Source organism: Rhipicephalus microplus, chromosome X (genome assembly GCF_043290135.1).
Source record: "Rhipicephalus microplus isolate Deutch F79 chromosome X, USDA_Rmic, whole genome shotgun sequence".
Classification (NCBI taxonomy): domain Eukaryota; kingdom Metazoa; phylum Arthropoda; class Arachnida; order Ixodida; family Ixodidae; genus Rhipicephalus; species Rhipicephalus microplus.
Window position 1 is genome coordinate 186,175,252 of NC_134710.1, and position 23,544 is coordinate 186,198,795.

General features: G+C 43.8%; 1 protein-coding gene across 6 annotated transcripts in view; it reads right to left on the reverse strand.

Annotated features, from left to right (window-relative positions):
• LOC119177288 (uncharacterized) overlaps positions 1-23,544 on the reverse strand; it is a 148,105-nt gene that overhangs the window by 53,802 nt on the left and 70,759 nt on the right. For all 6 annotated transcript variants that reach the window (XM_037428738.2, XM_075878343.1, XM_075878344.1 and 3 more), the window contains 2 exons: positions 13,297-13,332; positions 2,906-3,162 (listed from right to left, as the gene is read on the reverse strand). In XM_037428738.2, coding sequence (XP_037284635.1) covers positions 2,906-3,162; positions 13,297-13,332 — 293 coding nt within the window. The remainder of the gene's footprint in view (positions 1-2,905; positions 3,163-13,296; positions 13,333-23,544) is intronic.

Here is a 23,544-nt window from a genome sequence, read left to right on the forward strand (position 1 = left end):
TCTGATGACACTCCACTTTCGCATTGGTTCTCTATCGTCCTCCAGCTGCACAGAAGCACCTACTGTTACCTATGCGTGCGAGCAGACGCTGAGATGCCGAGCAGACGATGCGACAGAGATGAATACATGTGCAGAGCCTAATCGGTCTTCCTATTGGCTAAAGAGGGCCTTGTAGCCTTGACAATGCTGAAAGAAACTTCCGAGATGGAATATAGGTTGCCGCTCATAGAGCTCTGAAAGCCCAATTTTGGCCGGTAGCATGAATACCACTCTCCAACTTTGCTCAAAAGTAAAATTTGAGGTTAAATAAAGTTAATAAAAGCACCGATTTCGAAAATAGGTATTTAGAGGCACTTACAAAAATTTAGGCACAAAGATAAAAAATAGGCATTTATAAGCACTATAAAAGCTCTATAGAAGCCCTTCTGAACCTCTAATTTGTGCTCATTCATAAAAAAGTGCAATAAGAACGCACAGAAAAGAATAGACATTTGCCTAAAATCCGGTCTCTAGTAACTGAATTACAAGAGGAAACAATTACCCAATTCAATGAATAGAGTACGTGAGATATCAGTTTTAAATGTATGATGTCACTTAAAAGAGCCCCTGCCGAACACTTTGAATATGCTAAATAAACCTGTTTATTTTCTAGGCTAGTTCATCATTTCACATGAAAGTCAAATTTTCCTAACAATACTTCAAGAAGCAAGCCTACCACTTTACCCAAAGGACTGCGAGTTCCTTTAGGTGGGTAGACTCACCTTGAACCTTTTTTTTTTGTTATTTATTCACCGATTTAAAGAACCTTAACTGGTTTACATGGCTTTTTTTACTGATTTCAAATATGTAATTACTTTTCCCATAACTTATTTAATTTTAATGATGACTAAGGCTCATTCCCTATCGTCTAAGGCAATGATATAATAAAAAGTGCTTAATTAAAAAAGACATTACAGAAATGGCAACATAGATTAGTCACTGAAAATTGAAATATAGCAAGCAGTCTTTTGGGGGGGGGGGGGGCAACACTTAATAATTTTACAACAGAATGAACTTTACACAAAGACAAGCCCTTGCATTTCAGTTACAATTATTATGATTATAGCAGACTCTCATTAAACGAAACCTGAAGAGACCATAAAACTATGTTCTATTCAACAGTAGTTCCGCTTACTGAGAAATTAATAAGGCTGCAAAATACCAGTAGAAAACCATTCGTGTTAGAAGCAGTTCCATTTAAGCAGCAGTTCTGTTTTAACAGATTTTCGGTTACCGAGTTTACTGTAATAAATTACAAGACTTGTGCTCCAAATTATTCATCCATACTTAGATTCTCTACATACTCACATTTACATTGCAAAAAAAAATTTCTTGTACCTGCTCTAGACGCCAATATATAGAGGCCTCAGAATTTACCTATCATAAATTTACATTTTGAAAAAAGAGCAAAAGGTAAATAAAGAACTCTTTTCTTTTTATAATACGAATCAAATGTGTCTATTTTGAAATGCAGATGCCAATGGACAGCAAGAATATAACATGACTGCTGCTTAACATTGTAGTAGCCCTTATTTAGTGCCTGCTGCACACTCTTGGCTGTGGCATGCTCGAAATTAGACTTGGCCACATGGTGTCTGTCCTTCTTCCTCATCTAAAACTTAACAGGCATGGTTTTAGATTTTCTACCAAGACATCTAATGAAGCTTTCAAACTGCCCCGGTTGAAATTTATTACTTCCTCGGTATGAGCACTTCTGACTAAATAAAGCAGCATGCCATTCCTTTGATGCCAAAGCCCAAGTAAGTGAATTTTCATTTACGCCATAGGCACATTTCTAGAAGCCCTCTTTTTGACAAGTTATATATTCATCTTTGATGTTGCTCATATGCTGTTTTGTTGGTGCTTATTACAAAGTGACATGCCATAAGCATGATGAGAAAGTGGCACAACGCGCACACATGCTCCTCTATGCTTATATTTATTCCTTTTTCCACTGATGGTACTTCTGCTGCTTTTCAGCATTTCTGCACCACAGCAGGGTTTCTAAACTTCCATTGTAAATGCCAATACTTCAGATATATTAACCTTCTACGAACATGTTTAGCCTATTGAGTAAGAGACTATGCTTCTGAGCACATGATTTCATGTTTGAATCTCATTGTCGACAACATTTTTTCCCTTTTATTTATTTATTTGGACATATCTCGAAGGTTGAGGGTTTGAGCCCCGACTTGCTTAAGTTATGAGTTCAAGTCATTACTTGCTATACACCACTGCAGGTTTCCTATGCATTCTCTGTGAAGCTCTACAAACCTATAAAAAACACGTTACATCATGTTGCAGATATGATTTACCCAAACTATCCGCCACAGAATCCTTATGCATTTAAAATGCTCGTATCACGTCTGCATAGTTACCACAGGTCATCATAGTGATGCAGACTACTTCACTTCAATTGAGTACTCATGCTGATTTTGCTCTTTTGCATCACACAATTCTCGTACTCCACACTCAAGGCACTTCACATTTTTTCGAATTATTGGGTTGTAAAGAAATGTTTCAAAGTCAATTAAATTCCGTTAAATATGAATGCACCTAGAAACACTAAAAGATGTATTCAAATTATTGAATACTTTTGCTTGCAGAAACTAAGGCTTTCCTGATTTTACAATAACCTGCCAAAAAAAAAAACACAGTGGCTTTCAGGACATGCTTCAGATTGACGGTTGGTCAGCAAGAAACATGTAGAAACATGCAGGCATAAGCTATACAATATGCATTTTTAGCAAACCACACAAGAAAGAGAGTAAAGACAAAAGAAGGTTGTCTGCTCAACCTTTTGATCATCCTTTAGTGTACTGCTTGGTAGTAGGCTACTACAGTATGCACTGAAAGTTTTGCTCACTTCGTGGCACCAGCAGCTTTGTCATGCAATGCCACCTGCATTTCTGGACTGCGAGCTGCAACTGCTTTCTCCTTTTCATGCTTGGAGCTCTCCTCCTTTGCAAGGTCAGCCAGGTCCAATGGCGAGGCTGTTGCAGGAGGCTCTACATCACCCTCTAACATGGAAATGTCCTCCAGCATGGTGCCATTGCTCAGCAGATCTGATGCACCACTGGATGCCTGCTTATGACCCAGCATCGTTGAATTTTCCTCATTGATCTAATTAGATGAAGAAAAAGCCTATTGAAGGAACAAAAATAAAACTGTGCAAATAAATGAACAATTGCCCTTTCAAGCCTAAACACAAGACTTTTACCTTCCAGGAATGTTGTCCCATGTGATCAATGCGTGATATGTTGTAATTCCCATTACTACAGCAAAGTCACAGTATGTATACTTTACGTGATAATGACATAGTATACCCTTTCTTCTCATCCATCTAATAAGAATGCAATCTTTGCTAGTGCAGTTGAATACCAAGTTTGCACAGCAACCATGTATCAAGTGTGGCACAGTTTTTCTTGCAATTTTCACAATGAAATTCCATACTTAATTTTACTGTAAATATACATCTATCTTTCAACAAAATATTTCCCCTGTATAACACTCTAAGTTCCATTCATTGCCACAAGACCACAAAGCTCACTTAATTTGCCATGTCAGGATGCCAGATGATCCAGAAAAACATGTTTAATCCACTTTGGATTAAGCGCAATTCCTGTAAAACAATAAAATTGTACCTCATAAAATATAACACATTTATATGATTATATAAGGCAATCGAACTATGATGTTAGGGTGGATCTAAACATCGCAAGAAAACAAGTTGCAATATCATACTGTAAAATACAATAGACCGGTGAATTACACAGACTAGGTGAAGATTATCTGAAAGACCAATCCATTGGAAGTCCTGCGGGAATAGATAAGACACTTCTTCATCACCTGTACATAGCCATCATCACATGGTTTTTGGGGACACCTCTCAAGTTTGTTTTGTGCCTCAGATGTGACTGATTTTGCCACGTCTTTCAGGCTTAATAAAGGCGTGTAAAGCACTATGTCACAAGTGATGGAGGTGCTGTGTGTCAATACGAGTACCAAAGTCACCAGCAGTCATGTCGTCATGATAGGCCTTAAGAATATCAGATCAAAGAGAGTAAGACCATTTGTGTCATAGATGTGAAGGTAAAGAATCTGATTATTGGGCTTGAACTGCCTCAGCTGTCGGCGAAGGCGGGCATTAGGTGGTGGCAAATGTCTATGAAGGTGTTCTAATATGGTCTACAGTAAAAGTCAGTGAGTTGGTGGGTAATGATGAAGCCATGGTTGTCAGGAGGAATCTGGTAAATGGAGGCTAAGGGCAAAACAGATGTGAAAGTATCATCCGAGCATTCATCGCTGAAGTAAATAGCGGGACCGGTGCATGGCACCGTAGGAAGTCGGCAGCGAGAAAGCGCATCTGCGTTCTGGTGCTTCTTGCCGCACTTGTAGATAATAGTGAAGTTGTATTTTTGAAAACGTATAATTCATCGGCCAAAACGTCCTGATAAGTTTTTGAATCTAGAAGGCCAACATAAGGCATAGTAGTCTGTAAAGATTATAAAATGACGGCCGTGTAGATAAGGTTGAAGGCAGTGACTTTGGTGACAGAGCCCGTCAACGCAGTACTATCATTAGAGTGAGGGGGCCCATCAGAGTAGTGTAATCGTGATTACAGTGATGGAACCCGTCACCGTAGTGAAATCGTAACAATGACAGGGTCCGTTGCCATAAATTTGTAGTTCTTTTAGACACCAATGCTTAGCTGTTTTGGTAGCTCAGTGGGTTGACGTGCAGTTGAAGATGCAGTCGTGCCGCAGGTCGACTACCGCATAGAGGCAAATAATACAGCGCCGTAATGGTGTAATTATGAGGTGGCTCGTTTTAACAACATAGTGCTGATGTTTGTGCTCTTACTGAAGTTATAAAAAGTTTTTATTTGTTTCTTTTTTTCTTTATTGCTGCCTGGGTGAGGTGACTGCTACCTTCCCTCATCGTAGGATACATCGACGCTGCTAGATGCACGTTCATTCTTGCGTATTCGTTTCACCGACTCGGTCACACCTCGTGGTTTACGCAAGCCCGCAGCCACACCAGTCAGCACTTGCAAATTAAAGCATCCAGACAGACGCCCAGGCCTTTGGTGTGCTTGAATTTTAACGACCGAGAACGATATTGTCGCGACGTGAAAATAACAGGATACAGAACTCGGGTGCGACCAGGAAAAACAAGGTTTGTATTAACAGAACAAAGGAGCAGTTGCTTCGACGTCGTATTTCTCGGAGCAACCGTGGGTGCTGTCCACGCTCATCACTTCGTCGTCCTCTTGCCCGGCCTTTAGCCATGACATAAGCCTCCCATTCAAGAAAGCATTGTCCCGATGCTTTATAGTCAAAGTGGTTCGTACTCGCTGGAAATGCATGAGTTCATTCGGAGAAATAAGGTTTCATTCGAACAACGTGCACAACTTCTGAAGCACACCTTTGACGTCTTAATGAGTGTGCAGTATCAGGAACAACCTCATAACTAATGTCACTGAGATGTCGTAGAACTTTATAGGAGAAGTACCGTTTTAGGAGTTTTTCTGAGAGGCCACGGCGCCGAACAGGAGTTCATATCCAAAATTTCTCTCCTGGCTCGTATGAGACTTGTCTGTGACGAAGGTTGTATCATATTGAATCGTAGTGGGGAAGTGGTTATGTTGTAAGAAGGAAAAGAAAAGAAAAGTGAGCCCCGTAACTGTCTGCTTCAGGGAGCGACACCTCAACAGTAGCTCACAAGAGATGGGGGTAAGGAGGGATTGAAAGGATAGGAATAAAGGTGTAGAGAGAGAAGAGAGATGAGGTAAGCGTGAAAGCGTGAGAGCGATGAAATATCAAGGGGATAGGAGAGATAGAAAAGATGGAAACACGGTCACAGGAGTCCGAGGACGGGGCACCACTTGCGAGAGCACTTGTCGGCGTCAGGAGATGGCGCAGAGCAAGTCCAGTCAGTCAGAGCTACACTGTCGTCGGAGGTCGGCGTCAGGAGATAACGTAGGCGAGCCCAGTCGGCCAGAGCTAAGCCGACGTCGGAGAAGATCGCGAGGGCACAACCGGTCGGCATGAAATCCAGCGAGCGAGTCCCCTTGTATCGTAGTCCTGCTTGTGACTAATACATCGGCGAGCAAGTTGTCGGGCTTCTTCGGCAAGCTGGGTGATATAATCAGCATCTGTCTCCACGTTTTCGCACTCGTGTGGCAGCATAGCATCCAGCATAGTGGTGACTTCACGACCACGAAGAAGGCGGAACGGCGTTGTTCTTGTTGTTTCTTGATGAGCCGTGTTATAGGCGAACGTGACATACGGCAAGATCTCGTCCCAGTTTTTTTGCTCCACATTGACGTACATGCAGAGCATATCCGCAAGTGTCTTGTTGAGACGCTCCGTAAGACTATTCGCTTGAGGATGATACGCCATTGTTCGCCGGTGGGATGTGCCACTAAGTCTTAAAACCGCCTGTAATAGTTTGGCTGCGAATGCAGTTTCCCTGTCAGTTATTACCACTGATGGAGCGCCATGCCTTAGCACCACATTCTCCACGAAAAATCGGGCTGCTTCACTTGCCGCGGCCTTCTCCAGAGCCTTGGTTTCGGCGTAACGAGTGAGGTAGTCGGTGGCTACTATAATCCATCTGCGACCTGCCGATGAGGTGGGAAATGGGCCCAAAAGATCCATTCTGACTTGCGCGAATGGAGTAACAGACACGTCAATAGGGTGGAGGAGGCCTGCTGGTTTGACGGGTGGGACTTTTCTGCGCTGGCAATCAAGGCACATCCGAACATAGTGTTGAACGGTCGCCGCCAGCCTTGGCCAGTAGTATTTCTGCCTCACTCTGCACAGCGTGCGCGTGTAACCCAGGTGGCCGGATGATGGTTCATCGTGGCATGCCTGTAGTACTTCACTCCTTAGAGATGTTGGCACGACAAGTAAGTAGTCGTTTCCGTGTGACGTGAAGTTCATCTTATACAGGACGTCATTGCGCAAGAAAAATAACGAAAGCTCTCTCGCAAACAGTCTAGGTACAGCTGAAGTGTGACCCTCCAAAAAATTAAATATGGGTTCTAGTTCCGAGATCGTGTCGTTGCAGCTGTGCGACAGTAGCCATGTTTACAACTTCGACAAAGGCTGCATCGTCATCTTCTGCTATTGCAGGTTCGTATGGCGCACGAGAAAGGCAATCGGCATCTGAATGTCGCTTCCCCGATCTGTAGACCACCATCATGTCAAATTCTTGAAGCTTCAGGCTCCAGCGCGCCAACCATCCTAAAGGGTCTTTTAAATTTTTCAGCCAGCAGAGGGAGTGATGGTCGCTGACAACATTAAAAGGACGACCATACAGATATGGGCGGAATTTGATAACAGCCCACACTACGGCAAGGCACTCTTTTTTCGTGGTGTAATAATTTTCTTCCGCACGTGAAAGAGTTCTGCTCACGTAAGCAATTACTTGTTCAGCGCCATCCTGCCACTGCACGAGTACAGCTCCTAAGCTGACATTGCTAGCGTCGATGTGCACTGTTGTCGGGGCGTCATCATCAAAGTGTGCGAGGACAGGTGGCTCCTGAAGGTGTTGCCGCAGCTTGTCGAATGATTTTTGCCGTTTTTCATTCCATACGAATGCGATGTCTTCTCTGGTAAGGCGAATCAACAGCGAGGCAATGCGTGAGAATTTCTCAATGAAGCGTCGGTAGTACGCACACAGTCCTAAAAACCGTCTGACCACCTTTTGTCAATTGGCGCTGGAAAATTCGTAATGGCAGCTGTTTTTTCAGGGTCAGGCCGCACACCTTCCCTGCTGACAAGATGCCCCAGGAACAGAAGCTCTTCGAAGCCGAAGTGGCATTTTTCCGGCTTAAGTGTTAGTCCAGCAGAACGGATAGCTTGAAATATTGAGTGCAGTCTCCTGAAGTGTTCGTCGAATGTGGCAGAAAATACGATGACGTCATCTAAGCATGTCTGCCACTTGAGGCCTGATAGTACGGTATCCATTAGCCGCTGAAATGTTGCTGGTGCTGAGCACAAGCCAAATGAAAGTACCTTAAATTCAAAAAGGCCATGAGGTGTCCCGAAAGCTGTTTTCTCCTGGTCTCTTTCATCGGCTTCTATTTGCCAATACCCACTCTTTAAATCGATCAATCAGAAATAACGCGCATGCCGTAGTCGATCGAGTGAATCATCGATACGCAGAAGTGGGTAGACGTCTTTTTTTGTCACCTGATTCAGCTTGCGGTAATCTACACAGCAACGTAAGGTGCTGTCTTTTTTTCTTCACTAACAGAACCGGCAAAGCCCAAGGGCTTTTCAACGGCTGAATAACATCATCTTCAAGCATCTGTCGCACCTAGTTTTCGATGGATTGACGTTCGCGCGGAGCTACTTGGTACGGGTTTTGCCTGATGGGTCTGGTCATCTCGTCCGTTATAATTCGATGTTTCGTCAGTGGCGTTTGATGGACCCCGGACGTCAAAGAGAAACAATCTTCAAACTGAATAAGCTGCAGGATACTTTGCTTCTGCGCCGGTAGCAAATTTGGGCCAATATCAACAGATAGAGGTGCGGGGGGGCCGATCAGTTGAATTATCTTTCTCAAGAGTTGGGCAGTCTGTCATCTCGGCGAGCTCTTCCATGTACGCGACTGCCATGCCCCTCGTCAGATGTCGGCGTTCAGAGCTGAAGTTCGTAACAAGGACGTGTGTGTGTTCGCATTTTATGCTCACGACGCCTCTTGCGATAGATAAACCATGGCTAAATAGCAGTGTTGAAATTTGCTCGGCGATGTTTTCAGAATTACTCGACGCGTCACATGTCACAGCCACGAGTGCACTCGACCGCGGCAGGATGGTCACGTCGTCGTCGAAGATGCGCAAAAGTTTACGTCGCTGGTCTGTACAAGGCTCATTCGATACTTGACCTGGGGCCATCCAAAACGTAACCGATCTATCAGGAATGATGATAATGGCACCGTATTCACGCAGAAAGTCCATGCCCAAATGAGGTCTTTGCAGCACTCCGATAAAATTACGAAAGTAGCGATGAAATCCGAACTGCCAATATTAACTTGAGCGGGACATTTGCCCGTCGGCGTTACTAATTGACCCCCTGCGGTTCTTATGTTCAGGCCCGTCCATATTGTTCTGAGTTTCTTTACGCAGTCGGCTAGTTTACCGCTGATAATTGAGAAGTCCGCGCCAGTATATACCAGCGCTGCTACTGGGCGTCCGTCTATACAAATAGCTAGATTGGCGCTTACGATTTCCGTTGATGTCAGTGGCATCGTATCATCCTTGGTATCGTCCGTCGTATCGCGTCGTAGTGAAGACATAGGGGGTGTGATAGCATTTTGACGGGCGGCAACCTTCCCCCCAAAGGTCGCTTCTGTTAGTTTCCCCGACGAGGGCTAGGGGATCTGCCCCGGGCCACCTCGGCGTAACTGCGCTGCTGCGGCGAGTTAGGTGCAGGAGAAGGAGAGCAGGGTCAGTGATACGGCACATCAGGTGGCTGTGCTTGCGGGCCTGCACTACTGTCACGGCGGTTATCGAAATAAGCACGAGGGGAGGTTTGTAGAAAGTTCTGATGTCTATGGTCACGGTATGGGCAAATGCGGAAAACGTGGCTGGCTTCTCCGCAATGGAAGCAAAGTAGTCGACGGTCGACGGTGCACCATAAGTCCGTCTTACGAATGAATGGTCGACTGGTGGGCATTCTTTGCGACCAATATGCAAATGTCGACGAAGTGTACATCGGCGAAGTTTGCATAGGTACGTTAGGATGTGGATACGGCAATGGTGGATTGGAAGCTGGGGCCCACGGCTCGTTGTAAGGCCCTTAGCTGACATCGCAATAAGGCAGTGGTGTCGAATTGTATGTCACTGGAGTGGGTCGACGGACGGCCGGTGCGTAGCTCACAGACCGCTGGTCTGAAAGCGATTCGGGCAGCGAAATTGCCTGGCGGAGTTCTTGCCACACAACTTCTGCAATGCAAGCCACGGTATTTTCTTGCGGAGTCACAAGAAGGTTTCGGATCTCCTCACGAACGACCTCATGAATGAGCTCACGCAGAGAACACTCGCTGCTGGCAGTCAAAGCAGAGAGGCTGGGAAATGTGTTGTTTGGTTGGTTGTCGTATCGGCGCCGTTGCTGCAGTGCTCGCTCGATTGTCGTAGCCTCTTTGATAAATTCCGCTGCGCTTGTCGGCGGGTTGCGTAGTAGACCGGCAAACAGCTCCTCTTTGAGGCGCTTCATCTGATGTCGGAGTTTTTTACCTTCAGGCATCTCGGGGTCAGCCCGCCCAAACAGGCGGGTCATGTCCTCCGCAAACATGGCAACGCTCTCATTCGGTTTTTGTATGCGTGCCTCGATGAGCTGCAGAGCAGAATCCCGGCGATCGGTGTTTGCGAATGTCTCAAAAATTTGCTGCTAAAATTCATCCCATGAAGACAGCTTTGACTCGTGGTTCTCGTACCACGTACGAGCGCTGTCTGCCAAAGCAAAATAGATGTGCAATAGCTTTTGTTCAGTGGGCCAGCGGTTGGCCTTGGTGACTCGCTCATACTGGGCTAGCCAGTCCTCAACGTCTTCATAGACCTCACCGTGAAAGGTCTCAGGAATTTGAGGCTGCTCAACAGTAAGCTGTGAAGGCCCTCCAGTAGCCATTTCTCCAGGCACTGTGTGTTGCTGGAGAAGTTCGAGGGGGATTGCCTCGGGACTAAGGCCTCGCTGTTGGCGACTGTAGTGGTGGACAGGAGTATCCACTGCAGGAACGAGTTGCGGTGGCGGACTCGAAGTACCAGGGTGCGGAGGTGTCCCAAGCATCAGTTGGAGAAGTCCAGCACCTCCACTAATGTCGCGACGTGAAAATAACAGGATATAGGACGCGGGTGCGACCAGGAAAAACAAGGTCTGCATTAACAGAACAAAGGAGGAGTCGCTTGGACGTCGTCTTTCTCGGAGCAACCGTGGGTGCTGTTCACGCTCATCACTTCATCGTCCTCTTGCCCGGCATTCAGTCGTGACAATATGAAACACCTTTCAAACCCACGAAAAAAGCATTGTCTCAGGATGGGAAAACAGCTACAGAGAGGACACCACCGTACGAGTATCTACTGCACCGTAGAGAGCTCAAATGTCTATCTACATTTGCACAGCAATAGCACACATTCATGGAACGAAAGTGACATCCATATCCCCTTGTTAAAGTGGCCGATTTAATGACATGAAGTCTGTGTGTGCGATTTCAGGTGAAGTAGGCCCAGAGTTGGAGCCGCATGTATTCTAGTCATATGTATTGTGGTTTTGGGACTTAATGAAGCATACTGTACAACTACACAGCCCTCATGGTCGGAACAAATTTTATGTTGACCTGTACTACCTACATCAGCCCATATGTCGTCTTTATACTGCGACACTAAAAATACGTCAAACGAATCAATCTGGGAACATCATATCATGTGTAACAAATTGTTAGTTAGAGCTGCGATATAAATACAAGGGACAGAAACCCCACCGAGGGTGGCTGTTCAATGCGATAATAAGGTTAGTTAGCACGCATACAACAGAATCTGCTCGCCCAGCACAGTATCAATCGGAAATCATCAGGAAAGATCTTCATTCCACGTTGGACGTAAAAAAAATTGATAGATATATCCCCAATGAATGAACATGATTATCATTTAAAAACAAGTAACAATACTTGAAACAATATAGAGAGATGAAAATAAAAAAGAGCGCGATTCACACCGAAGTCAGACACCAACGACACTGCGCCATGAAATCAACGATAGGCTGACTAACAACCGCCGAAGACGACGACATGATTTTCTGGCAACAATACTTTGAAAAAAAAAAAAAAAAAACGAAGTAATACATTCGAAAATGGTAATTCGAACTGACGACCTGTGTCACGACCGCTTCCCCAACTGTGTGTGAAGCCACTACACCACCAGAACAGCTAGACAGTGGCATCTAAAACAAATACGTATTTACAGCAATAGTCCCCCCCCCCCCCCATTTTTACCATTAAACTACGATGATGGGCTTCCTCACCGTAGTCATTGTTTTATGATGATGGGGCCATCGCTATAGCTGCATCACTATTATGACTGGCCCCGTCACTGTTACAATTTTACTACGCTTATGGGCCCCCTCACTTTAACAATAATACTGTGCTGACGGGCCCCGTCACTGTAGTCACGTATACACTAGCTGACAGGCCCCCTCACTCTAACGATAGTACTGTGTTTAATGGGCCCCATCACATAGTCACTGCCAAGGTTGAAAGTTTTGAACGGACCACATGACAGCTAGACACTCCTGTTGAGTGATGGTGTAATTCTTCTCAGTATTGGCCAGGACGCGACTTGCAGTTCATAAAATGAATTCATCAGTGAGCAAGAAAGATGTTTTTACTCTCCATGTGGCCCGAAAAGCTAGTGAATGAGGTGCTTAGGATTATCTTTTGCAAATGGGTTAAGTCACTATGCCGACTATCTGCTAGCATCATTGTTATCTTTGGTAGTACCTACTCAGTAGAACAGCTGTTCTCCTTGCTAAACTTGAGCAAGTCAGCTCTCTAGTCAAGGATGACCGATGAGCACCTGCAATTGACCCTGAGGATCATCTGCATGCAAGATGTTAATGCAGACATTTTTTCTCTCATCACGACTAAGCTTTGCCAGCGTGTTTAGACCTCTAACAGTTATTTTGTGCTTTGTGACTCAGCTAAGTGGTATACACACTCTTTTCTCGCCTATCACAATTAATAACGCCTTGTTCGGGTAGGCTACACAGGCGTGACTGCTCTCAAGCAATTTCTTTGTGAGACACCCTCTCTGATCACCATGTGAAGACACATAACCATGAAACAAAAACTCAATTTCAGAGTCGGCATATAGATTTCAGTAATTCTAGAGATTAGTACTATTGACATGGAGCTTGAATTCTGCTGCCAAATGCCCCAATTACTCACACATGATTTAAAAAAGACCTTTTTCCCAGTGGCAACATTAGTAGATACTTGGTTCATTTTTGCTAGACTTCGCAACACTTAAGTGTAAAAAACAATCCCCAGAAATATGGCACTGCAGTGTGAGAGTGAATGTGAAAACTTTGGTTTTTTAAATAACAAACACTTGTTAAATAGGGAATGCCGCTGGAGCCAAGGTTTCAACAAGTGGCCTTGTTTTCATCAGGAAAAGAGCTATGAATCACTGGCTTCAGCAACAATCTCTGTTCAGTGATTTTTTATAACTTCAAGCCTCCCTCTTCTCCTTACCTCTGTCTTGTTTGTTTTTGAAATATTTACAGAAATCTGAAAAAAAATACAAATCAATAAATACAATGCAACATACAAAAGTAGCTTATTTATTGTTATTATTCTTCAGCAATAGACAGTTTGGTATTATTGTATTTGATGTTATTGATGTTCTGTGTAAATCATGCAGATACAATTACAGCAGGCATTGCCACAGCTAGTAAAATCGACAATTTACCAGCCATTCACAAGCTGTCTAGGTAAGTATTACAAAAGTATAATGATAACAAGATGACAAGATCTTGTTTTCTCGAGTGTCTTGGGATCTTGAATCCTTGGAACACAAATTTTCACACATCGTAAACACAAGGATCCCAGAAAATGAAAGGCAAATGAATACACACTTGGTGCCAAACATTGAACTGTCTCAAAAATGAGGGTACCGAGAGAGGTGTGCTTCTAGCCATCCACTGACTCTCAAATGGCATGTGAATAGAATATGAATGAGAACAAGTTGCATCACCCTGAATCTGTCCTCAAAGGATGGAAGACATGCTACCATCAAGAAAATTTCGTAGAAGCAATATTAGCCAAACTTTGATCTGAGCCCACAGACGTAATGCACAACTAATCCTATGTCATAAATGCCTAGAACCACTCACAGTGCTGTACTTCCAAATTAGATGCCTATGAATTCAAACACTAAAATGGAAATACTTCCACAAACTAGACAAACTGCACATATAGCTACATTCAATGTTGGTTTTGAAAAATTACTAGGGCCTTGACTTATGGCCAACTTGAGCTTGTGTCTATCATGGACATTTTTTTACGAAGAGGAGGATTTCCTCCTTTCTGGGCTGTTGCACGAGAGTACAAAAATCGATGTCACAGCTTCGGCAGCGCATTTTTCGGGGGGTCACACGCACTAACAACAGTCCAGAGAGGACTGTGGCAGCGCCCGGAGCCTTGAGTGAAAACGTCTAAACAAGCAGTGAATTCTTTCGATGAAGCTAACTTTCCTAACATGCTCATAGGAGTACAGATTTTGCACCTTTTTACCAGTGCTTTTCTGACATCCTGCGGCTGGCAAAGCATTGCCTAAGCTTCTTTTATGCCAATACGGTCAAATTGACCAACTATATCTAAGCACGGTCAGCTTTTTTATTTTTGTGCAGGGTTGCAAAATTGAACAACTTGGCTGCACAGAACATAGGCAAAAGCTTGCTGGGAATGATTAAGTTTTACAAATTGTCCAGGTTTAATTTTTCAGTCATTAAAGAAAAACATGACTTTAAAGCAGGCCAAGCAAAAAAAAACCTAAAAATGTGATTTCAGTAAAAATACAAGAACTGCCCAGGCGCAAGATGTATATATAGGTTTCTTGTGTTAATATTGTTTCGTGAAGATACACGCGAAACTATGCATCATATTGTCTCATAACAATATGATGGTTGTTGTAATACAGAACATCAACACTGTGATTTGTTTTCTGCTCACCATCCTTCTTCACTGGTTTGGTGCCATGTTTTGTTGCATCATGGCTCTGCACTCAATGTATGCTGCCAGCATCTGGTATGCCCGCACCATCATTATAGATACCCCTCCCCCTTTCTTTCATAGTTTATCAGCACGAAATATTTCTAGCATTATAAGCTTATACAGCAACCATAAAGCTTGGTTTCATTAAAAAGTGTATCATCATGCAAGATCACACATGTAAACAAAGAACACTAGCAGGGTGCCCTGCTGTTTATTTAATGCACTGCAAACTACTTTTTCACTGTTATAACACGGTTATTAAAACAATGAAGAAATCTGAGGTTACAAAGGCGAACTTGCACAGGATGTGCCCCTGAGTAGTTCGCATCGTGAGAGAGTTGTATCTTTGTGTAAAGCACATATAGATGCAGTGAAATGCTGTTTACTCGAAACTCTACAAATTGGGAAAAAACTCAGGACAAGCATTGTTTAAAAATAAGCAATTGACACAAATGAATGAATAAACGAATGACACGAATGAAGCCTGTTAGCCATTCATAAATGGCATGCAGCCTTTCTAAAATGGCATCAGTGAAATTCCCAATGATTTTTCAAACCTCAGTAGTGGACACATTACCATTTATGGGCAACAGATTCTGTTACCTGGCACTAAGTGACTTTTATGCAACTTTAAGCCCATCATTCAGAGTTCTCAATCTGTTACAAGCAATCAAAGCTGATGCAGTGTTTCTACAGCATAATTCAGCATAATAAGCTTCTTACCTAAAGACAGAAAATGAACTGTGTAAGAGCACATCATGCCTTTTACCAGACACTACAAGTTAGGCACTGTATGCTTCATTATAGCAGAAGCATGAAGCATGTGTCCTTAACAAGCTGCAATCTCTCTTTCTACATTGCAAGTCTAAAGCAAGCGCTCTTATAAAATTGCTATTTCTTTCTACACTGCAAGCTAAATGTCAGCCTACTTATCGAGACATAATTTTGCTAAAATGATGTTGACTCACATGCTTGCTAAGCCACAAAGAAGTGGCAACAAGCACCAGAGAAAGCGCATGAGCCTAAGATGCAGAAAGCCCAGTGTAAAGATAAAGTGGTAGCATGGCCTGGTTATATTTGGCTTTGTAGCGTGATGTATGCTCTCTTTTTATTATATTGATTGATTGATTGATATGTGGGGTTTAACGTCCCAAACCACCATATGATTATAAGAGACGCCGTAGTGGAGGGCTCCGGAATTTTAGACCACCTAAAGTTCTTTAACGTGCACCCAAATCTGAGCACACGGGCCTACAACATTTCCGTCTCCATCGGAAATGCAGCCGCCGCAGCCGGGATTTATTAGATTGTGACGCTTATCCCACTGCCAAGGTAACCCACACCCAGCAATACAAAAGATAACACTAAATTCTGTACTCATTTTCTTGACACTGACACAGCCACACAAACAAGAACTCTTTAGCAAGTGATCTTTTGGTCATGTTTTTTGGAGTTAGTATTCTGCGTTACTATGTACACAATACAAAAGCTTTTTGAGATAAGGACTAAAAATACATGTCGACATTGTGTCAGAAAACATTTTCTACTCAATCCGTATTTTAAGATGTCAGAGTTTGAGTTTAGAAAAGTTTTATCATGCTTTTATCTATGCACGTACTTCTTTATTTTTTTCCTCTCCTTGCTCTCTGCCAGTATTTTGAAAATGCAAGTAGTTAGTACATGTAGAGTTAAACAGCAATAAACACTGTTTTATTTGTTACGTGCACCCTGCTGGAAGTACGAGGGTTGTACCAAAAGTAAGGTTCCCATATTATTTACGCTTAGCAAACATTGTTTATTATTATTGATACATCGTTGAAAAGTGTAGATCTTTATCTATTTTGCAACATAGTTTCGATTTTTTTTAGACTGTTTTGAAGACTATGCTTCAGCTTTTGCATTCCTAAGTCGAAAAAGTCTCCCACCAACCCGATGAGGAAGCATATGAGCTCTGCTTTAGCTTCATTGTCACTCTTGAAGGGCGGTGGCGGTGAACTAGAGTGGCGCTACTGATGAGATTGTTGTTTTGTTTCAGGGGTGTAATGAAACACTTCGTTTCATCTCTTATGAAGATAGAGTTCAACAATTTCTCTTTGTTGTCTTCCTGTAACAAGAGGATGTTGCCTCTCTACAACAAGGAGAAGTTTCCTCCCTACAACAGGCAGAGGTTGCCTCCCTGCACAATTTGCAGATGTGCTGAATGGACATGCACTCTTTACTATGAACCACAGTCATTCACCCATGAATCTCCGTAGGTGGTAACTTCCTTGTGTGAAGAAAACTAATTACTGCTTGAACCTCGCACTTGATGAAAGCAGCGATCAACACTTGCATCTCTGATAGTTTCTAAGCGAACACTGAGCGACGCAGCGAATCGTGTAGGGGTGAGCTCGAGAGAGGAGGAGCCACTGTTCATGGCACTGTTGTCGGATTTAGTCTAGAACATTCCCTCAAGGCTGTAGCTCATAAGGAACCTTACTTTTAGTACAACTCTTGTATATGATTGTTTCCCATGCACATGCAGGCTGCCCAACAACATTCTATGCAAAATAATTATTACAAACTGACAAAGGGGAATGACTTGCAATGCATACATGACTTTTCAATTTTCAATTGCTGGCACAATAATGAAAAGAATGCCCAGATGCATACCATTTAATATCAAAAGGCATGCCGCATGAAATTCTTCATTTTGACTCTGGCATAAAGTACCTAACACACACATATACTGGATGTTTCAGGTAACTTGAATCAAACATAAAAAAATAGTGGCAAAACTTAGACGAATGAGACCAGCAATATATTGCTTGCTATTATCTTGATTGCTCAAAGTCATCTTGAATCACTCAGGCTATTCTTTGGCATGTGATTAGCAGAGACCGGATTTTAGGCAAATGCATGTTTTGTTTCTTGCGTTTCTATCACACCATCTTAATATATGAGCATGAATTAGCCAATGAGAAAAGGTTTTATAGTGTTTCTATAGTGCCTCTTAATGCCTGTTTTTGGGGTTTAAGCCTAAATGTCTATATTCCAAATATGCATCTACATGATCACTATTTAAACTCAAATTTTCATCTAGAGCGTAGTTTTAGACCGTTGTTCATGTTGCGGCAGTAACATTGACTGTGCGGAACTCTATGTGGTTCAAGCTAGTCTTCTAGTGAAACCAACTTCTGGAAACCAATTGCTATCAGTAGTGAAATGGGATGCGCCAACCACCATATGCCACCTCGCCGACTTGGCGCAAGCGGTTTGCCAATACCACGAATACAAAACTGAGAAGACCCGTCGGGGCAAAACAGTTTGACATCAGAAGAACAAGAATGTAATGTACCCTTTTCTTTTGTTTGTAGTTTACATTTCAAGGTATACAGTCAACGCCTGATTTCCCAGATGCCAGAAATTCCGGACATGCCCAATTTCCCAGACTCATCTGTGGCACCGTCAAGTTCCCCATAAAGTCAATGTATAAAAAGTCTGAAATTCCGGACGCTTATAGCCTTCGGCATCCGATTTCCGGGATTTTTTTACTGTTAACCGCCGACCCAAAGTGACCACTGCCGCTGCCATTTTGGTTGTTTTCATATCCTCGAACCCGCCATGCTCGCATCGCAGGTATAGCCAGCAGCACCGCCGCACCGCGCCGCAGCTGCCGTAACCTTGAAACTGCACGTGTCAATCCGTTGCTAGCCATAGCTTAGCGTCTTAGCACAGCCGAACTTCACTGTGTTCATTCAAATGTTGTTTTGTCAGCTGTGCGGTCGTGTCTGCGTTTGATCGTTTGCTGCTGCGCTATCTTTACTAATCACATTTCCCGACCTTCAGCATTGACAGAGTTCCTAGCTGTTTTATGCTGCGCTTTTCGTCAAGCAGATTCGCCATTTACAGTGAAGGCAATGCCTGCTCCTTCATCTTCGTCCGCGCCTTCAAAGCGCACAAAGCTCCCTCAAAGGCTCACGATGGAGAAGAAAGCCACCATGATTGAACAGGTCCAACGCAGTCGGTCGCTGGCAGAGGTGGGGAGGGAGTTCGAAATTTCGAAGCAAACTGTTTCGAACTTCATCAAAAACAAGGCGAAGATCTTGGAAGTGGCTGTCAAATCAACCGAGGCTGGAAAGAAGAATGCGAGCCAGGGTGTTTACCCGTAGCTCGAGGAAGCGCTCGTCGTGTGGCTCAGTGCCATGATCGCTAATGGAATATTCGCCTGTGCACTTTCGAGCGCTCTGGAGCGCTCTAAAAAGCAGCTGCGCTATTGGTTGGTAGAATTCGAGCGCTTGGACTACCTTCGGTTGGGTCTTTCAGAGAATCAGCTTCCCACTCAGAGTGCTCCCGATCGCACTAACTTCAAAGTGAGAACATGGCGCTTTCTGACTGGGAGGACGGATACTGTGACACAAGCCGCCAATCAAGTGGGTTCCGGCACGTGAAAAAGGTGAGCGCAAGCGGGCATTTGACAAAGAATGTTGTTAGTGGCATATTTGAGCATGTGTGGGACAAATTCACATCTATGAAGACATATATGCACCAGGTCGATAATGAGGCAGCTAGCGAAAGCAGAGAAAACTTCAATGCGGTCGGTACAGCAGCTCGCAGACAGCCTCGTGATTTGCCTTGAAGATAGCAGCTTGAACGAGGACGATCACCAGATCTATGTGCCAAGCTCAGAAGACTTTCACTACATCCAGACATACCAGAGAGAGAGAGAAAGAATATAAGAAATGTCAGACATATTCATTGAACTGATCAGCACCATTTGTTGACGCGGCGCAGGCGCAGCACTGTTTACTACGGCCGGGCTAGACTGAACCTGCGCGCGCAAGTGCAGTCTAACCCGGCCGCGTGTTTACCCTGCAGATTCCCATGCTGGCTACATGATGGCACTACAGGCGTTCTGCTCTGGGCGCTCTGAGATCGCTGATGTATTCGGTTGGTACACTGCCTCTCACGCTCCAATTGTGAGCTGCCTCTGCATCCGGTGACTCTGAGCCAGAGGACGAGAGCGGCCAACCGAATACATCATAAGAAAATCTCGGTGTCAGGTGACATCCTGAAGCAGAAGGCGGAGGTATTCGCGCTTCAGATGGGCGTGAAGGACTTCATGTTCAGCGATGAATGGCTTCGCAATTTCAAGAGCCGCAATGATTTGAAGTTCAAGAAGATGTGCGGGGAAAGCGGCACCGTTGACGATTCCGTTGACGCCGAATATCGGGATGAAAAGCTACAGTCCTTGTTTCAGCAGTTTTCACCTAATGATATTTTCAACTGTGACGAAACTGGACTGTTCTACAAGCTGCTTCCAGAGAAAACGCTCGCATTTTCTGGTGACCCCTGCCACGGTGGCAAGCACTGCAAGGAGGAGCTCACTGTCCTCGTTGGCTGAAACATGTCAGGCAGCGAGAAGCTTCCGTTACTAGTAATAGGCAAGTCGAAGCATCCAAGATGTTTTAAGGGGGCAGTGACTCTGCCTCTTCTCTATGAAGCTAACAAGAAGGCATGGGTAACGCAGCAGTTATTCGAAGTGTACGTGCGCAAGCTTGACAGAAGGTTCGAGCAACAAAATCGAAGAGCTCTGCTGTTTGTGGATAACTGCACTATGCATCGCCACATCAAGGACCTAAAGGCTATACAGATTGAATTTCTGCCGCCGAATACCACAGCAATCCTGCAGGTGATGGACCAAGGCGTGACTCGGAACTTGAAGAATCATTACAAATCACGCGTGCTCAGCTGCATGGTGCTCTGCTCCGACAACGGGAAAAGCTGCGCTGTTGACATCAGGTCTGCCGTTGGCACGCTAGTGGAATCATGGAAGGCGGTTACGCAAGAAACTCTGCAGAACTGTTTTCGCCACGCGGGCTTCCCACTCTATGCCGAGACAGCCGCCTCACCCCAAGTGGACAGTCCGTGTGACGAACTGCCATCCACAGATGTTGCCTTCGACGATCTGTGCACTGCCGGCATGTCGATTTCTGCCGGGATAACATTTGAGGTCTTCGCCGACGCTGACAAAGCCCTCGAGTTATGTGCGGACTTGACCAATGACAAAATAATTCGTCAAGTTACGGAGGATTTCAACGACTCCCACAAGAAAACAAAGAGCCGTCTCCTACACAGCCAACGAGCTCGGAGTTGACGCGAGCACTGATGACACTGTCATGGGTGTACAGCGGCAACATGATGTTGACTGATATTGAGGCAGACATGATCGCGGGCAAGCGGAACCCATGCAAAAGAAAATAGGTGACTTCTTTGCGCCCAACTGCTGACCTATTAAATAGTGCCGGCAACGTCGGATTTTTTTATATATATAAACGGCACTTTTCAGAGCCACCTAAACAGTGCATTGACTGAATTGCAATGAGAATCTTGTACTCCGGCCATTACCCTTTCAGTCAGCGAAAAATACCTACAAAAAAAAAAGGTGTGTTTTCACGTGCATTCGTTTTTCCAGACTGCCCAATTTTTGGACGTTTTCGCGGTCCCTCGAGGGTCCGGGAAATTGGACGTTGACTGTATACCGTTAGAGGAGACATTGACCTTACGCGATTAGGCGCGGCCAATTCGAGGCATTTTTCCTACCTGGTCTTTCTGTGGTCTGGGTATCTGCTTTTGCATTGCTTTTTGCAGCCGTGCCAACTGTCGGCTACTTTATGCCATCATAAACGAGAAAATTCTAACAGCGGAGTTGTTTAAGCCATGCATTGGTCCGTAATGAGTAAACAGATATTATCATCGTCATGAACCAACATGTGTTTTTCTTCGGCCTCCTTTTTCCCTTCATAGTTTTTATAATTTTCTACAGAGCACGAGCGCCGATTTGTCAGGCACGGCCCACAATAACACCAATGGGTGAGAAAACAAGTATGGAGAGAAAGAAAGGAAGAAAGATATAGAAACAAAGAGAAAGAGATATATGTTAGACGAAAAAATTTTTTGGAGAGATGGGATTTGAAGCTGCATATACCTACGATCGGAATGCGAGCGTCGTAACCACTCGGCTATCCCGGCACACTAGCCGTGCATAACAAAGCACTTTACAGTGTAATGTGCCAAGGAGGTTGGAAGGTGGGGTTGAGGAGGAGAGTGGTGAGGGTTAGCAGAAAATGGAAAGGTGGAAGAGAGAAAGTAAAGCATGACCTAAAAAGAAAGAGATAAACAGAGAGAACAGGAAAGAAAGGAGAAAAAGAGCGAAAAGAGCAGTACAGTAAACTTTCAGTAAACAGGACCTGAAGAGACCAGGAAAGTATTAACCCAGTCACATGGCAAATATAATGTCATTTACAGTGAATGTCATTCGTTTGTAATGTCATTTGTTTGCTGTCACACGAAGAAACTAATGTCATTTGATGGAAATGACATTTTCTGTCCAATGAGTTCCCGAAACACATTCGCATATAATTTCGGACCGAATGAGTAGTCTCGACACCAGGGACTTTTAGGAAGATGACTGTTAACTTACGTAAACGCAACTTTTATAATTTGTAAATATCTTATATTTTACTAGATCAACTTATTACTGGTTTGATGACATAATAGCATGTGCAAAAACTTCCAGAAAAAAAAGCTACCCTTAGCTACAGGGGCTAGACGCCGGCCATGTTTCGTTTTGCTCTTTTTTTGTTGCCTGTATCGCGGATATTGATAGTCTGGTTGCATGTGTTGTGGTGACCAAGGTGGTGACTACACGAAATCACTGCCGCTGTCTCATTTCTGCAGCTGGGAAGTCATGCGCCCCACTTCAGTTCACTCTACTCACGCTTGGTTACATCATAGGCCATCTTGGTTTTCGAGTGTCGTGCAGCTGTGGCAAGTTGTGTAAGATGGCCGTGTTTATATTTTAGGAGCACCATTTTACCTATAAAAGTGAATTTGTGGTATATTAAATGAAAGTTCTAGTATGTTTTTATTTTTCTCAAATCCCCAGCTCAGGATCTAAAGTCATGATGACCATTTCAAAATGAAATTTGTTTTCGTCGTGTGACAGCACTCAGGTAAAATGACATTAGATCTGCCATGTGACAGAGGTATATGTTCCATGTAAACAGAGTTCCATTTACCGAGAGATGACCAGGGGTGCAGAACACAAGCATGAAATCAATTTGGCCACAGGCAGTTGTTCCGTTTAACAGACTTTCGTTTACTGAGAGTCTATTATAAATAGGAAGCAACATATACACAGAGAAATAATCCAGGGATGAAAGGAAAAGAAAGACGAAAAAGTTTAGCGAGTGATACAGAAGAACAAAGGCAGCTCAGCTCCATCGTTCATCCAGGCTTACCACCCATAGTGAGAAGATGCTTTTTTCATTTCCTTTCCTCTCATAGATAGATCGCTCACGTCTTTCTGTCAAAATTCTTTGCATTTGTGTCAAAATTTATTGTGCCTACATTTGCGACATTCAAGGCCTAAAATGTGTTTGATAGCCTATTTTCGGTGTCTAAAGTACTGTTTTGCCTGCCTATTTTTGGTGCCTAAAATGCAATTTTTAGTGCCTAAAAATCCGACCTCTAACTAATTAGTCGCCTAAATAGTTCTAGAAACTAACAACCAATTTTCATGATACTTTTCTTAAACCAGCCAGTGTCTAATCCTGCAGCAGAAATAAGAAAATTTTTGTGGAACCTTTTTCATCATGACTTCTTTCATGATATTCATGACTGATATTCATGACTTTTCATCATATTCATGGAATTGTATGCTGGAAAGAAGCTGAAAACAGTCAC